A 14,519-nucleotide genomic window follows, 5' to 3' on the forward strand; every position below is an offset into this window, starting at 1 on the left:
ACAGTTCTTCTTTTTGTACCACGGAAGAAAGTGGTCAGTCATAAACTCTATGTACTTTGCAGAGGTCATTTTCACACCGTCAGGGACCCTAAAGGGGTCTACCAGCTCTCTCCCCATATTTCCAGCCAAAACATGACTCTGCCACCTCCTTGCTGACGTCACAGCCTTGTTGGGACATGGTGGCCATTCACCAACCATGCACTACTCCATCCATCTGGACCATCCAGGGTTGCACTGCACTCATCAGTAAACAACACGGTTTGAAAATCAGTCTTCATGTATTTCACAGCCCACTGCAACCGTTTCTGCTTGTGAGCATTGTTTAGGGGTGGCCGAATAATAGCTTTATGCACACTTGCAAACCTCTGGAGGATCCTACACCTTGAGGTTCGCGGGACTCCAGAGGCACCAGCGGCTTCAAATGCCTGTTTGCTGCTTTGCAATGGCATTTAGCAGCTGCTCTCCTTATCCTATTAATTTGTCTGGCAGAAACCTTCCTCATTATGCCTTTATCTGAACGAACCCGTCTGTGCTCTGAATCAGCCACAAATCTTTTCACAGTACGATGATCACGCTTAAGTTTTCTAGAAATATCCAATGTTTTCATACCTTGTCCAAGGTATTGCACTATTTCACACTTTTCTGCAGCAGAGAGATCCTTTTTCTTTCCCATATTGCTGGAAACCTGTGTCTGCTTAATAATGTGGAGCGTCCTTCTTAAGTAGTTTTCCTTTGATTGGGCACACCTGGCAAACTAATTATCACAGGTGTCTGAGATTGATTACAATCATCCAAAGAGCCCTAAGACACAATACCATCCATGAGTTTCATTGAAAAACTAATAATTAAATGTTTATGACACTTAATTAATGACCGGCCTATTTTAAACCTTAATGACCAAGCCATTTTTTACGTTTTTCCATCGTCGCATTCCAAGAGCTATAACCTTTTTATTTTTGCGTCGACATAGCTGTATAAGGTCTTGTTTTTTGCGGGACAAGTTGTATTTTTTAATAGCACCATTTTGGGGGACATATTATTTATTGATTAACTTTTATTAACTTTTTTTTGGGGGGGAATAGAAAAAACCCTGAAATTTCGCCACTCTTTTTCATGTCTTAAATCTACGCCGTTTATCGTGTGATATAAATAACACAATAACTTTATTCAGCGGGTTGTTACGATTGCAACGATACCAAATTTGTATATATTTTGTATGTTTTACTACTTTTACACAGTAAAAACGCTTTTTTTTCAAAATTATTTGTTTTTGTGTCTCCATATTTGAAGAGCCGTAACGTTTTTATTTTTTTGCCGATGCGGTTGTATGAGGGCTTTTTTTTTTGCGGGAAGACTTGTAGATTTTATTGGTACCATTTTGGAGTAGATGCAACTTTTTGATCACTTTTTATCACATTTTTTTAAAGTCAGGATTCACAGAAAACAGCAATTTTTCCATAGTTTTTTATTAAATTCTTTACGGCGTTCACCGTGCGGGTTAAATAATGTAATAGATTTATAGTCGGGGTCTTTACGGACGCGGCGATACCAAATATGTGTAACTTTTTTCTTTATTTTGTTTTTTTAATAGTAAAGCATTTTATAAGTGGAAAGGCTGGGTTTTTCATTTTTTTTTCAAATTTTTTTTTAAATAACTTTATTAAACTTTTTTTTTACTTTTTTACTAGTCCCACTAGGGGACTTCACTATGTGATTCTCCGATCGCTATTATAATACACTGCAATACTTTTGTATTGCAGTGTATTACTGCCTGTCCGTTTAAAACGGACAGGCATCTGCTAGGTCATGCGAGAGGCATGATCTAGCAGGCATTCATGACAGGCAGACCTGGGGGCCTTTATTAGGCCCCCGGCTGCCATTGGAGACACAGACACTCGGCGATCATATCGCCGGGTGTCGGTGGGGGAGAGAGGGAGCTCCCTCCCTCTCTCCAAAACCACTCAGATGCGGTGCTCGCTATTGTGCACTGCATCTGAGGGGTTAAACAGGTGAGATCGAAACTTATATCGATCTCACACGGCAGAGCAGGGACGCCCCCAGCCCTCAGCTACCTCTGGCAGCTGAGAGCAGGGAGATTTGACGGCTCCCTGCTCTGTTTACTTTATCCTGATGCAGCGCCGTAAAAAGGCATATGCATCAGATTAAAGCCCGTTAGTGGCCGCCGTTAAAAGGCGTATTGGCGGTCACTAACGGGTTAAATCCAATGTGCATAATAATTTGGAACACGGTGTATAATAGAAAATCGTACCACTTTTCATTATACAATTAATACATTTATTTGCCGTAATGGGAATACCCCTTTAATATATTTGATACATATCAAGGAAAAATATATATATCTGAAGGTTCTCAGCAATGGAGATCTGTTACAAAAAGTAGTGATTATGTTGGCAGGGATTTTTTTGGACTCCCAGTCAGTCATTGAAGAACTCTATAGACATCTTCTCCCTAGTTTGAAATGGATGATACCAGAGGACAATAGATTGCATTCATCACATTGAGAGAAAATAGACTTCAACTTTAACCTACAATGTACAGTAACGTTCTATTAGACGAGCATTACCAGGAACAAAGTGACAGTAAATTATCAGAATTTTCTCATCCATTAAAAATATTTCAACATCTAATCCCAATGCCGGAAATTATTACTTCCAGGTTTATGAGCAGGCGCTTAAGCTGCTGCTGAATACTAGATCTTTCATGACAAATCCTGCTTTGACCAATGCTCCCGAGTCATCTGATGTTAAAGGAAAAGTATCAAACAGGTTGGATTTTCACGGTCGGATCCTTTTGTTTCCCAAATATAAGAGGTGTCCTGAAGCCACTTTTCTCCTCCTGCACATGCAGTCATGAGCTCTGGTGTTAAAGTATACATACACTTTTCCAAATATTTTTTCTCTCAAAAATAAGCAACTTTGCAAAAAAAATAAATCTCCCACCGTTTTGTGTATAAAGCTCCCATGCAGACCTATGTGTCCCTGTGGTTACAGACTACAAACAAACCTTTGTAGTCAGATCCTGCATTCATATGTTACTTTCTTCCATCTGCCTCCTCTTCTTCTGTCCAAAGGTCATCAAGAAAAGATGACAATAGAATAAGGCGCTGATCACATTGGCATTTTTTCAGAACCCCGATATAAAACGGACAGACCACGTTAAAAGGGAGATCCATCAGAAGTTGTTGGGATCTGTCTATCAAAGCAATCTTGGCTTTGTTAAGACACGAACACATGACTGCAGGATCAGGCTACACACAGGGTTTGTTTGTAGTCTGTAACCATGGAGACACATCGGTCTGGATAGGAGCTGTACACACAAAACGGTAGCATTTTTTTTTTCAGTCAAAACGGTTTGCAAATTTGCTTCTACTTTGGATAGTGTGAATTAAGGGAATTTTATTTGATATGAAATGAATAATAAAAGGGAATGGGCGGTTCCTGGATTCCAGCATGGTAGCTAATTCTTCAGCAGTAAGCTCACGTGTGTATTCCCCAAACCACATCACATCATTAATGTATACCTATAATGCATCTCTTCCTTCCTGAGAGAAGTTTATCCCTTTAAATGTCTCTCTGCCCCTTGCTGTCAATCAATATAAGCCGGTACATACGCCTATAGAGTGCATTGCTTGTGCAATATTGAAATATAAATCAGCCTGTGTGACTAGATATCTTATGGTTAGAGAAAACGTTTTATAGATTAAGCAAAGCTGCTATATTATGTATGAAATATTTCTAAATAGTGTACAACTAAGGTTAATTCCTTCATAGCCAAATGTTTGTTTTATGAGCCTTCTCCTCTTCTTCCCTTGTCCAATACTTTTGAAACAAATGAATATAAAACTAGCTAAGCAGAAATTACCATTCAGTAATTCACAAGCTGGGCACAGACTTAAAGGCTTCTCCACTTTGGACAATCTCAACTTCTTAGGAGGGTCTCTTGGCAATCATCTGTTCACATAGTGACCCTCTGCTGGGACCACCGGCGATCAGCTGTAATTTGTACGGAATCCTGTCAGTAAGTGTTAAAGTTCTCTGCAGCGCCACCACAGGAGAAATTAAGCATTACACATTGCCCATTGAATTCAACGTGTTGTTTGGTAATGCAGGACAGGACAGGTCCTCCAGAGCAAGAGATGCTCCTTGTAACCGCTCTCCACTCTGGCAAAAAAAAGATGAGGATCCTGAACATGGGACCCACCCTTTATTAACTCAAAATTCCCTTATATGGTGTATGAAAAATGGGTTTTCTAAGCTGGACAATCCATTAAATAGTGGTTGTCTCATGAACATGACCCCTGGCCATATGCCCTAAGGCCTGCTCAGGACCCCCCCCCCATCTATAAAACAGAACGGAGACTGCTCTGTAAGTGTGTCTTCCAATCTGGCGGACTCAAGACGTCCATGTTTACGGTTTGTCAGTGGTGCGGGGAGCCGGACCTATGGCAATCAACTGATCATCCCAGTGGCTCCAAACTCAAAGGAGTCATCTCTCATAAGCCAACCTCAAATGCTAATCAAAATTAGAACAATCACTGTCTATTAAGGCATATGGACACCATAGATGGGGAGTCCCTGCTCGGGACACACCCCCTCTTTATTAGCCAGAGAGGAGAACTCAGTTGGACCATATATTACATGCTTTCCCTTTCATTTGAATCGGCGCCATGTAATAATACATTTCTCCTGCAGTGGCCGATATTGAAGAGATGTGTGGCTACCCTGGTGATAGCTGATTGCTGGGGGTTCAGCTGATCGCCAGCGGAGCCAGATGTGGCAACCCCTTTAATAGGTTCAATTTCAATTCATAGATGATCCAATATTGATAATGGTGTTTAACAATAACCAGTTATTCCAAAACGAAATAATTATTTACAACGATTAAAAAAAATAGTTCACAGATTATTCTAAAGATTCAGATTCAACCAGTGTTGCACACATAATACTGGTATAAACAGGTATAAAAACATCCAGAAAACTTGACTGTGCCCCTGAATCCTTATGTGCAATAACTATGAGCACTGTCTTTTTCTTGTGAGCTCAAGCGTTTCTGATCCAGACTTCTCCTGCTTTCAGTTTCTGGAACAGGAAGTAGCTGTCAGACAGCTAGCAGTGTCAGCCATATCAGCACTCATATGGCTATTTTTCTGTCACCCGGCCACCCACAGTGAGAACACCCTTCCATCCTCTCAATGTTCACAGACATAGACGACTGAATCTGTTCCTGTAGTGTGTGAAACAGGATCTGGTATGTTACATAATGATCACAATGTATGGCTGAATTATTAAGATCATTAAAAGGGGTTTCCCTTCCCAAAAAGTGATGGCATATTGTTAGGATATGCTATCACTTTCTGATAAGTGGGGCTCCAACCTCTAGGAACTGCAGTACAGCCCCATTCACTGTGCTGAAGTTCATGTTCATATTTAATTATCCATGAAGAAATTATGCCAAAAATGCGAAACGTAAAAGAAAAAAACAAAAACACTCACTTTTGGTCTAAATTAGATTGTCACTGTGTTTTTTTTAGGTGTAGAGGAGATCAGTTGCTGCTGAAGACACATGTTGATGATGTCTATCTCCCTGCAACACATGTGTTAAGATGCCATGTTTGTAACATAGATAGGGCTGAAGTGATGGCCGTATACTCCTCGGTATGCCACAGGTAGAATAGTCCTTTTTGGAATGCAATACATGTCAAAGAGAAATAACTCCTACTACATTAGACTTCCAAAGAATTCTTCTTCGACAGGATTTTTTTTTAATTTTTCTGGGTGTTGGTTAAGGGGGTTGTCCCCCTAAAACACATGTATCCCCTATCCACAGGATAAGGGATACATGTGTGATCGCTGGGGGTCCGACCACTGGGACCCCCAGCGATAAGGAGAACGGGCGACCGAAAGTCCCCTGAGGTGCTCCATGAGAAGCTTGGAATTTCCGGGGTCTGTGTCCGGCTTGTGTGTCTGGCAGCCCCATAGAAATAAAGGGAGAACCGGACATGCATGCGCTGAAGTGTGACCGGTGCTCCATTAATTTCTAGGGAGCTGCTGGACACAGACCCCGGAAGTCACAAGCTTCTCATGGAGCACTTCGGAGACTTTCGGTCCACCTTTTCTCCTTATCTCTGGGGGTCCCAGCGGTCAGACACCCAGTGATAACACAGGTATCCTCTATCCTGTGGATAAAGGTTACGTATGTTTTGTGGGACAACTCCTTTAATGCTGGGATCTGTAGTACTTCATGGTGTTTTGAGCCAGACACCACATAGGGTCCACCACGATACATACTATTAGCTTGCATTTGAACATTGATTGTTGTGGTTAATAAACATTTAGTTGCAAGAAAGAAAGTTTACAACACGCTTAAAAATACACATGTACTTTATACCCCAATATTTATATCTGAATACTGCCATACAATGCCATTGTGTGCCCAAGCAGGGACATAGACAAAGGCTCACGGGCAAAATTTCTTCTTGGATCCCCATACATTTTCTTCGCAGCAGCGGAGCACTTGTAACGTTCAGCTGCATAGCAGGGTCCCTTAAGTGACCCATCAATTCAGCACAATAAGCCGGGGGCATTTCTAGGGTCTTTAAAAATCAGGGGCACAAGCCTTCAGACATATGTCGTCCCCCCCAAAAAAAAAATATATATATATATATATATATATATATATATATCTCAAAGACGGCATATCTATAAGACTACAACCCCTGTAGCTACACCCCTGGATAGGCTTAGATACATTGGCTCCGCAAATGGTATTACACATAATAGGATTAGAAAGACAGTTAAGCAATCACACATGATAAGATCAGATACAGCGGCTTAGCAGACAGTATCACATATGATAGGATTAGATACAGCAGCTCAGCAGACGGTATCACAGATTATAGGATTAGATACAGCGGTTTAGCAGACAGTATCACACGATAGGATTAGATACAGCAGCTCAGCAGACGGTATCACACATTACAGCATTAGATACACAGCTAAGAAAACAGTATGACGCATACTGATTAGATACAGCGGCTCAGCAGGCAGTATCACAGATTATAGGATTAGATACGGCGGTTTAGCTGACAGTATCACACATGATAGGATTAGATACAGCAGCTCAGCAGATGGTATCACACATTACAGGATTAGATACACAGCTAAGAAAACAGTATGACATAAGATTAGATACAGCAGCTCAGCAGGCAGTATCACAGATGATAGGATTAGATACAGCGACTTAGCGGACAGCATCGCACATGATTGGCTTAGATACATGGCCTCAGTCGACCGTATTACACATGATAGGCTTAAATACAGAGCTCTGACAGACAGTATCACACATGATAGGATTAGATACAGGGCCCCAGCAGTCAGTATCCATATACCTACCCTCCTTGCTCTTAAATCAGGTCCTCTCCCTCCTGATTCGGGTTCTCTTCGGGCCCAATGCTGGATCCTGTCGCCATTCAGCATCACAACATTGCGTGCACCCCACATACATGTCCTGATGCCGTACAGCTCTGCGTCCGAAGCCAAAAAGAACCCGACTCGGGAGCAAGGAGGCTAAGTATATAGAGATGTTACTGTAGCAACAAGGGCCCATGTAGTTTACTACATAGACCCCAGTATGTACAATAACTGTGGACAGCAGTGGTGCTTCAGGTCCCGGTCGCAACTGAGACTGCTGCTATCCCTATAGCTACGCCACGGTCAGGGCCGCCATCAGGAATTTCAGGGCCCCCTACAGCTAAATTTTCTGGGCCCCCCTACCGTGGCACCGCCTGTTAACGGTACTCCGTCCAGCACTATATCATGCTACCCAGGGCCGCCATCAGGGGGGGTATTAGGGGTACTGATGTGAGAGGCCCGGCCAAACCTAATTGAAAGGGGGGCCCGGCAAACTGCCGCGACTTGCCTTTGGTAGAAAAAAAACAGGCCCCTGCAATGGGGCCCGTTTTTTTCACCAAAAGAATGTCATGAGCTGCGGGCCCCCCTTTCAATTAGGTTTGGCCGGGCCTCTCACATCAGTACCCCTAATACCCCCCCTGATGGCGGCCCTGGGTAGCATGGGGGCCGTCAAACACCGCCGCCCGTGCGACCGATCACGCGCACCCGCAAACTCCCGCGCATGCGCACCCGCCTGGAACCGCGCACCGAATTTTGAGGCAGATTTTGACCTGCCCACACTATCTTGCCGCGTTTTTTGCCTGCGGCGATTGAGGACAGCAGACAGAAAACGCAGCGAAAAATGCATTTTCTGCCTCCCATTGATTTCGATGGGAGGTCAGAGGCGGAACCGCGGCAAGAAAGGACGTGCTGCTTTTTCTTTTTTCCGCGACTGGCTCCCATTGATTTCAGATTACATCAATGGGAGGCGGTTTTGGAAGTTTTTTGGTGCTGATTCTGACGCAGCGTCCGAGTCAATATCAAGGCCCAAAAACTCTGTGAACTGGGCCTTATTGTTAAGGCTTATTCAGACGAACGTGTAATACATCCGTGCAACGTGCATGATTTTCACGCGCCTCGCACGGACCTATGTTACTCTATGGGGCCGTGCGGACTGTCAGTGATTTTCACGCGCCTCGCACGGACCTATGTTACTCTATGGGGCCGTTCAGACTGTCAGTGATTTTCACGCAGCGTGTGTCCGTGTGTCCGCTGCGTAAAACTCACGACATGTCCGATATTTGTGCATTGTTTGCACATCACGCACCCATTGAAGTCAATGGGTGCGTGAAAATCACGCCCAGCACTGCCGCAGCCGTATAAACTATGAATGAAAACAGAAAAGCACCACGTGCTACAAACATCCAAACAGAGTGTCATAATGATGGCGGCTGCGCGAAAACCACGCAGCCGCGCATCATACGCTGCTGCCACACGGAGCTGTTATGGAACTTTTGCATGCGCAAAACGCCACGTTTTTGCGCGCGCAAAAAGCACACGCTTGTGTAAATCCGGCCTTAGGGTAGGAACACACTAGGCATGAACGCTGCGGATTTTATGCAACACATTTTATTGTGGAAAATCCGCAGCGTATCACAGTCGCAGCAGAGTGGATGAGATATGAACAAATCTCATCCACACGCTGCAAAAATAATGGACCTGCAGTGTGGCTTTTGGCTTTTTAAGCCGCAGCGTGTCAATGTATTCTGTGGGATCGCTGCTCCTCTGTTGCGGAAATGCTGCGGTTCTGCCGCAAAAATCACACATGAGAAAAAAAAAAAAGGCACTTTTTAAAATTTATAAAAAAGTTTAGACTTGCCCCGGCCGTAGTCCTGGTGACGCGATCCTCTATTCTTAGCGCAGCCCCGCCTCCTGTCATGACGTTTCATCCCATGTGACTGCTGCAGCGGTCACATGGTCTACAGCGTCATCCCAGGAGGCGGGGCTACGTTCAGAAGAGAGAGATGCGTCACCTAAACTACGGCCGGGGCAAGTCTAAACTTTTTTTCCCTGCACCAAACCTGAGCCACTATTTGGTGCGGTTTTGCTGGCAGAATTCCCTGCGGCTCCCGGGGCGGATAAGCTGTGTAGTTTTACTCAGCATATCCGCCTAGTGTGTCCCTTATGATGTCGCTCCTGGAGCTGCTGCCGGTCTCTAAATAGGCAGTTGGTCCAGTAGAATTTGGAATTATTATTTTTTGTGAACCAGCTTAAAAAAATACAAAACTTTTGTGTTAGGGCCTGTTCACATCACCGTTCGCTTCCGCTCCGGGGTTCCGTCTGAGGTTTCTGTCGGGTGAACCCCGCAACAGAAAGTGAAAGTGACAGCACAGCTTCCGTTTCAGTCACCATTGATCTCAATGGTGACGGAAACATCGCTAATGGTTTCCGTTCGTCACCATTCCGGCTGGTTTTCGGACGGAATCAATAGCGTAGTCGACTGCGCTAATGGTGATGGAAACGGAAGCTGTCACTTTCACTTTCCGTTGCGGGGTTCACCCGACAGAAACCTCAGACGGAACCCCGGAACGGAAGCGAACGGTGATGTGAACAGGCCCTAACACAAAAGTTTTGTATTTTTTTAAGCTGGTTCACAAAAAAAAAATAATTCCAAATTCTACTGAACCAACTGCCTATTTAGAGACCGGCAGCAGCTCCAGGAGCGACATCATAAGGGACACACTAGGCGGATATGCTGAGTAAAACTACACAGCTTATCCGCCCCGGTAGCCGCAGGGAATTCTGCCAGCAAAACCGCACCAAATAGTGGCACAGGTTTCGGGAGGCGTGTCCGCTGCGGGAATCCTGCAGGGAAAAAAAGTTTAGACTTGCCCTGGCCGTAGTTTAGGTGACGCATCTCTCTCTTCTGAATGTAGCCCCGCCTCCTGGGATGACGCTGTAGACCATGTGACCGCTGCAGCAGTCACATGGGATGAAACGTCATGACAGGAGGCGGGGCTGCGCTAAGAATAGAGGATCGCGTCACCAGGACTACGGCCGGGGCAAGTCTAAACTTTTTATCAATTTAAAAAAGTACCTTTTTTTTTTCTCATGTGTGATTTTTGCAGCAGAACCGCAGCATTTCCGCAACAGAGGAGCAGCGATCCCACAGAATACATTGACACGCTGCGACTTAAAAAGCCAAAAGCCACACTGCAGGTCCATTATTTTTGCAGCGTGTGGATGAGATTTGTTCATATCTAATCAACTCTGCTGCGACTGTGATACGCTGCGGATTATCCACAATAAAATGTGTTGCATAAAATCCGCAGTGTTCATGCCTAGTGTGTTCCTACCCTAAGGCCGGATTCACACGAGCATGTGCTTTTTGCACGCGCAAAAAACGTGGCGTTTTGCGCATGCAAAAGGTCCATAACAGCTCCGTGTGTCAGCAGCGTATGATGCGCGGCTGCGTGATTTTCGCGCAGCCGCCATCATTATGACACTCTGTTTGTATGTTTGTAGCACGTGGTGCTTTTCTGTTTTCATTCATAGTTTATACGGCTGCGGAAGTGCTGGGCGGGATCTTCACGCACCCATTGACTTCAATGGGTGCGTGATGCGCGAACAATGCACAAATATAGGACATGTCGTGAGTTTTACGCAGCGGACACACGGACACACGCTGCGTGAAAATCACTGACCGTCTGCACGACCCCATAGAGTAACATAGGTCCGTGCGAGGCGCGTGAAAATCATGCACGTTGCACGGATGTATTACACGTTCGTCTGAATAAGCCCTAACAATAAGGCCAAGTTCACAGAGTTTTTTGGCCTTGATATTGACTCGGACGCTGCGTCAGAATCAGCACCAAAAAACTTCCAAAACCGCCTCCCATTGATGTAATCTGAAATCAATGGGAGCCAGTTGCGGAAAAAAGAAAAAGCAGCACGTCCATTCTTGCCGCGGTTCCGCCTCTGACCTCCCATCGAAATCAATGGGAGGCAGAAAATGCATTTTTCGCTGCGTTTTTTGTCTGCTGTCCTCAATCGCCGCGAGCAAAAAACACAGCAAAAAAACGCGGCAAGATAGTGTGGGCAGGTCAAAATCTGCCTCAAAATTCTTTAAGGAATTTTGAGGCAGATTTTTTTTTGCCTGCAAAATACTGTGTGAACAGGGCCATACATAAACAGCACTTTGAGATAATTGACTCACCGTGTCAGAAGAGCTGCTCCCACTCAAGTCCTCTTCCGGCGATGTCTTCCAGGCGAGGTCTTCGGTCCAGACGTCCAGTCCTTCACCTCCAGCCAGGCTCCAGGTAAGTTTTGTCCATGTGTGTCCGCGGCTGCGCGCGCTTCGTTCGCGGGTGCGCGCGCGGCCGATCGCGGGTGCGCGCGCGGGCGGTCTCCAGTGCGGGCGTTCGTGGGTGCGCGCTCGCGAGTGCGCACGCGCGGGAGTTTCCTTGTGCGCGCGATCGGGTGCGCGCGCGGGCGGACTGTTTGACGGCCCCCCATGACGAGGGGAGGGGGCCCGCAGCAGCAGCAGCTCACGACATTCTTTTGGTGAAAAAAACGGGCCCCATTACAGGGGCCCGTTTTTTCCTACCAAAAGAATGTTGCGGCAGTTGCCGGGCCCCCCTTTCAGTTAGGTTTGGCCGGGCCCCTCACACCACTACCCCTAATACCCCCCTGATGGCGGCCCTGGCCACGGTGCCCAAATAATACTGCCATATAGTGCCTAAATACCTCCATACAGTAACCAAATAATATTACCATATAGTTCCCACATAACACTGCCATATATTTCCAACACAATAATACCATTCAGTGCCCAACTAAACCTCTCATTCAGTGTCCAAACCATACCGCCATACAATGCCCAAACAGTGAAGGGGATAATGAGGTCTCTGGTGGTCCAGAGCGGTGAAGGTTTACAAGCTCCACTCTCAGGTTGCTCCTGGAGGGTCTAATCCTTTAGGGCATCATAGGAAATGGGGGCCCAGGGCAATTGCTCAGTTTGCCACTCCCTAAAATTGACATTTTGTATGGTGCGGATATAATGTACACAGAATTGCCTCATTAGTTCACAGCCGCCACAGATTTATGTGGGCAGATCCTGACAATTTCAATGGGATTCCCAACAAGCTAATGTCTGTTTACAAGGCATGGCAGACCCCCAGCCAAGGGCTGCTGTTGGGTGACCGATGGATCGGACCGGTTAATATTTCCTGTCCAAGTTCTTTGAGTTACCAGAGAATTAATCGACACCATAGGTGTCTTGAAGATATAGACTTTGAGACATGGGCTTGGAGACATGGGCTCGGAGACATGGGCTCGGAGACATGGGCTCGGAGACATGGGCTCGGAGAAATGGGCTCGGAGACATGGGCTTGGAGATATGGACTTAATCATATGGACTTGGTTTAGTCGCAGCAGTGGCGCCTGGCTCAGATGGGGACCAGTAACATGTTGCTTTCACATTGCCCCCTCAATTTTGGCGCTTAACAATCTTGTCTGATCATTACAAATGACATATTATTCATTTTGTTTTTACGTATAAACAGCCCTGTGTGGTGATTCAGCAGAATGCAAACTTTTGTCGTTTTACGATTCATCGTCCTACTGGAATATAATATTGTGATGACAATGCGCTCGCTATATACACCAGGTGTACAAATATATGGTGGAGACATTGAACACAACAAACATAACATTCACATCATATAATATCCAGTTATAATATACGCCTACGCAGCCGGATCCTATGTAAACCAACACCCGCGTCACGTGACTCATAATTACTGTAATAATGGAGGATCCACTATGGAACCTCGTCCCAGCAAGATGACCCCACAAGACCACAAAAAACACTTGACATTAACCCTTTCCTCTTAGGATGGAACGGACCGTGCAAACATAGGCCGGTTTCACACATTTTTTTTTAACCCCTTCTCATATGGGTTGCTGGACCATCCGGACTGTACAATGCAATACTAAAAACAAATCCATTAAATACCACGGCACGACTAATTGGGTGGTGTCTCACGGTACGGTTAACCATTTCGCGTGTGTCCCAATTCTTGGACGCGCCGTTGAAATACTTCAGACCGCCAATGTCACTTTTCTTACCTGCGATGTCAAAGTCTTCGGCCATTTGTTAGAGGGTCCTGCACTAGGAGGAAGGAGGAATTCCTCTTTTCAGACACCTGTATTATCTCTGTCCTCCGCTCTGTGCTACTGTCATGCACAGGGGGCCACCATGGCACAGAACACAGGATGGGTACCGGCTGCGGTGACAGCTCGTGTTGAGCTTGCCTTGTGTACTGAGGGTTGTATGAACACCCCGCCCTCTACCACAGGAAACCATCTCTTCAACCTGAGGGAGAGCTGATAGCAGCCCAGCCTCGCTCACCACAGCCAGCAGAACGAGGGGGTGGGGGAGGGAAATGGCTCCCCAGGGACTAAGTCAGCAATCCGCATTAGCAACATTGATAAGAGCTACTGAAGCCCCCCTCTTTCCAGGCTTGGTACAAAGCCTAGATGTGTTCGCAGATCATGGGGGTCATTCTCCAAAGACAAAGCCTTCAATGCTACAACACGGCCAAGTCTATTGTACAATGCACCATGCATACAGCTTTGGGCCTAAAGCAAGATGGGCCAATTCAGCAGAGCTTTGTAAGCGGCCTCTTATCTATTTGTCATAGCAGGCGCCAATTACCAGAACACCGCCTTGCGCCAGGCATGGGTTCAAGCTCCATATAGTTATTTATTTACTCGGAAGTTATATAGCACCAACATATGAACCAGTGATAAATAGAGAATACAATCCCACTGGTCCCCGACCCCCATGGGGATCACAATCAAATGTCAAGTTAGGGCCTATTTCATGGGAAGCCAATTCATCTAAAACATCAGAGCAAAAACGTGCAAACACATTGAGAAAAAACAAGCTTGCTGCAAATATTGTCTCATGGCCCCCGTGGAGCAAGGCAAGACCTCGAAGCACTGAATCACCATCCGGCCCGCGGAAAAAATGTCAGTACGAGGGGGCAACATATTACAAGGGGTCCATGTGAGCTGCACAACCCCCGGCGCTCAGTGGGTCTCGCC

At 45.7% G+C, this 14,519-nt stretch overlaps 1 protein-coding gene across 6 annotated transcripts in view; it reads right to left on the minus strand.

Moving 5' to 3' along the window:
* LDB1 (LIM domain binding 1) overlaps window positions 1-14,519 on the minus strand; it is a 158,180-nt gene that overhangs the window by 64,892 nt on the left and 78,769 nt on the right. The window contains exon 1 of one of the 6 annotated variants that reach the window (XM_075843015.1): window positions 13,539-13,708. The exons of the other annotated variants lie outside the window; for them this stretch is intronic. Within the exon in view, the coding sequence (XP_075699130.1) occupies window positions 13,539-13,563 (25 nt within the window). The 5' untranslated portion in view covers window positions 13,564-13,708. Of the gene's footprint in view, window positions 1-13,538; window positions 13,709-14,519 lie in introns of those variants that run through there. 6 annotated transcript variants of the gene reach the window in all.

This window comes from Rhinoderma darwinii, chromosome 11 (assembly GCF_050947455.1).
Source record: "Rhinoderma darwinii isolate aRhiDar2 chromosome 11, aRhiDar2.hap1, whole genome shotgun sequence".
NCBI lineage: Eukaryota > Metazoa > Chordata > Amphibia > Anura > Rhinodermatidae > Rhinoderma > Rhinoderma darwinii.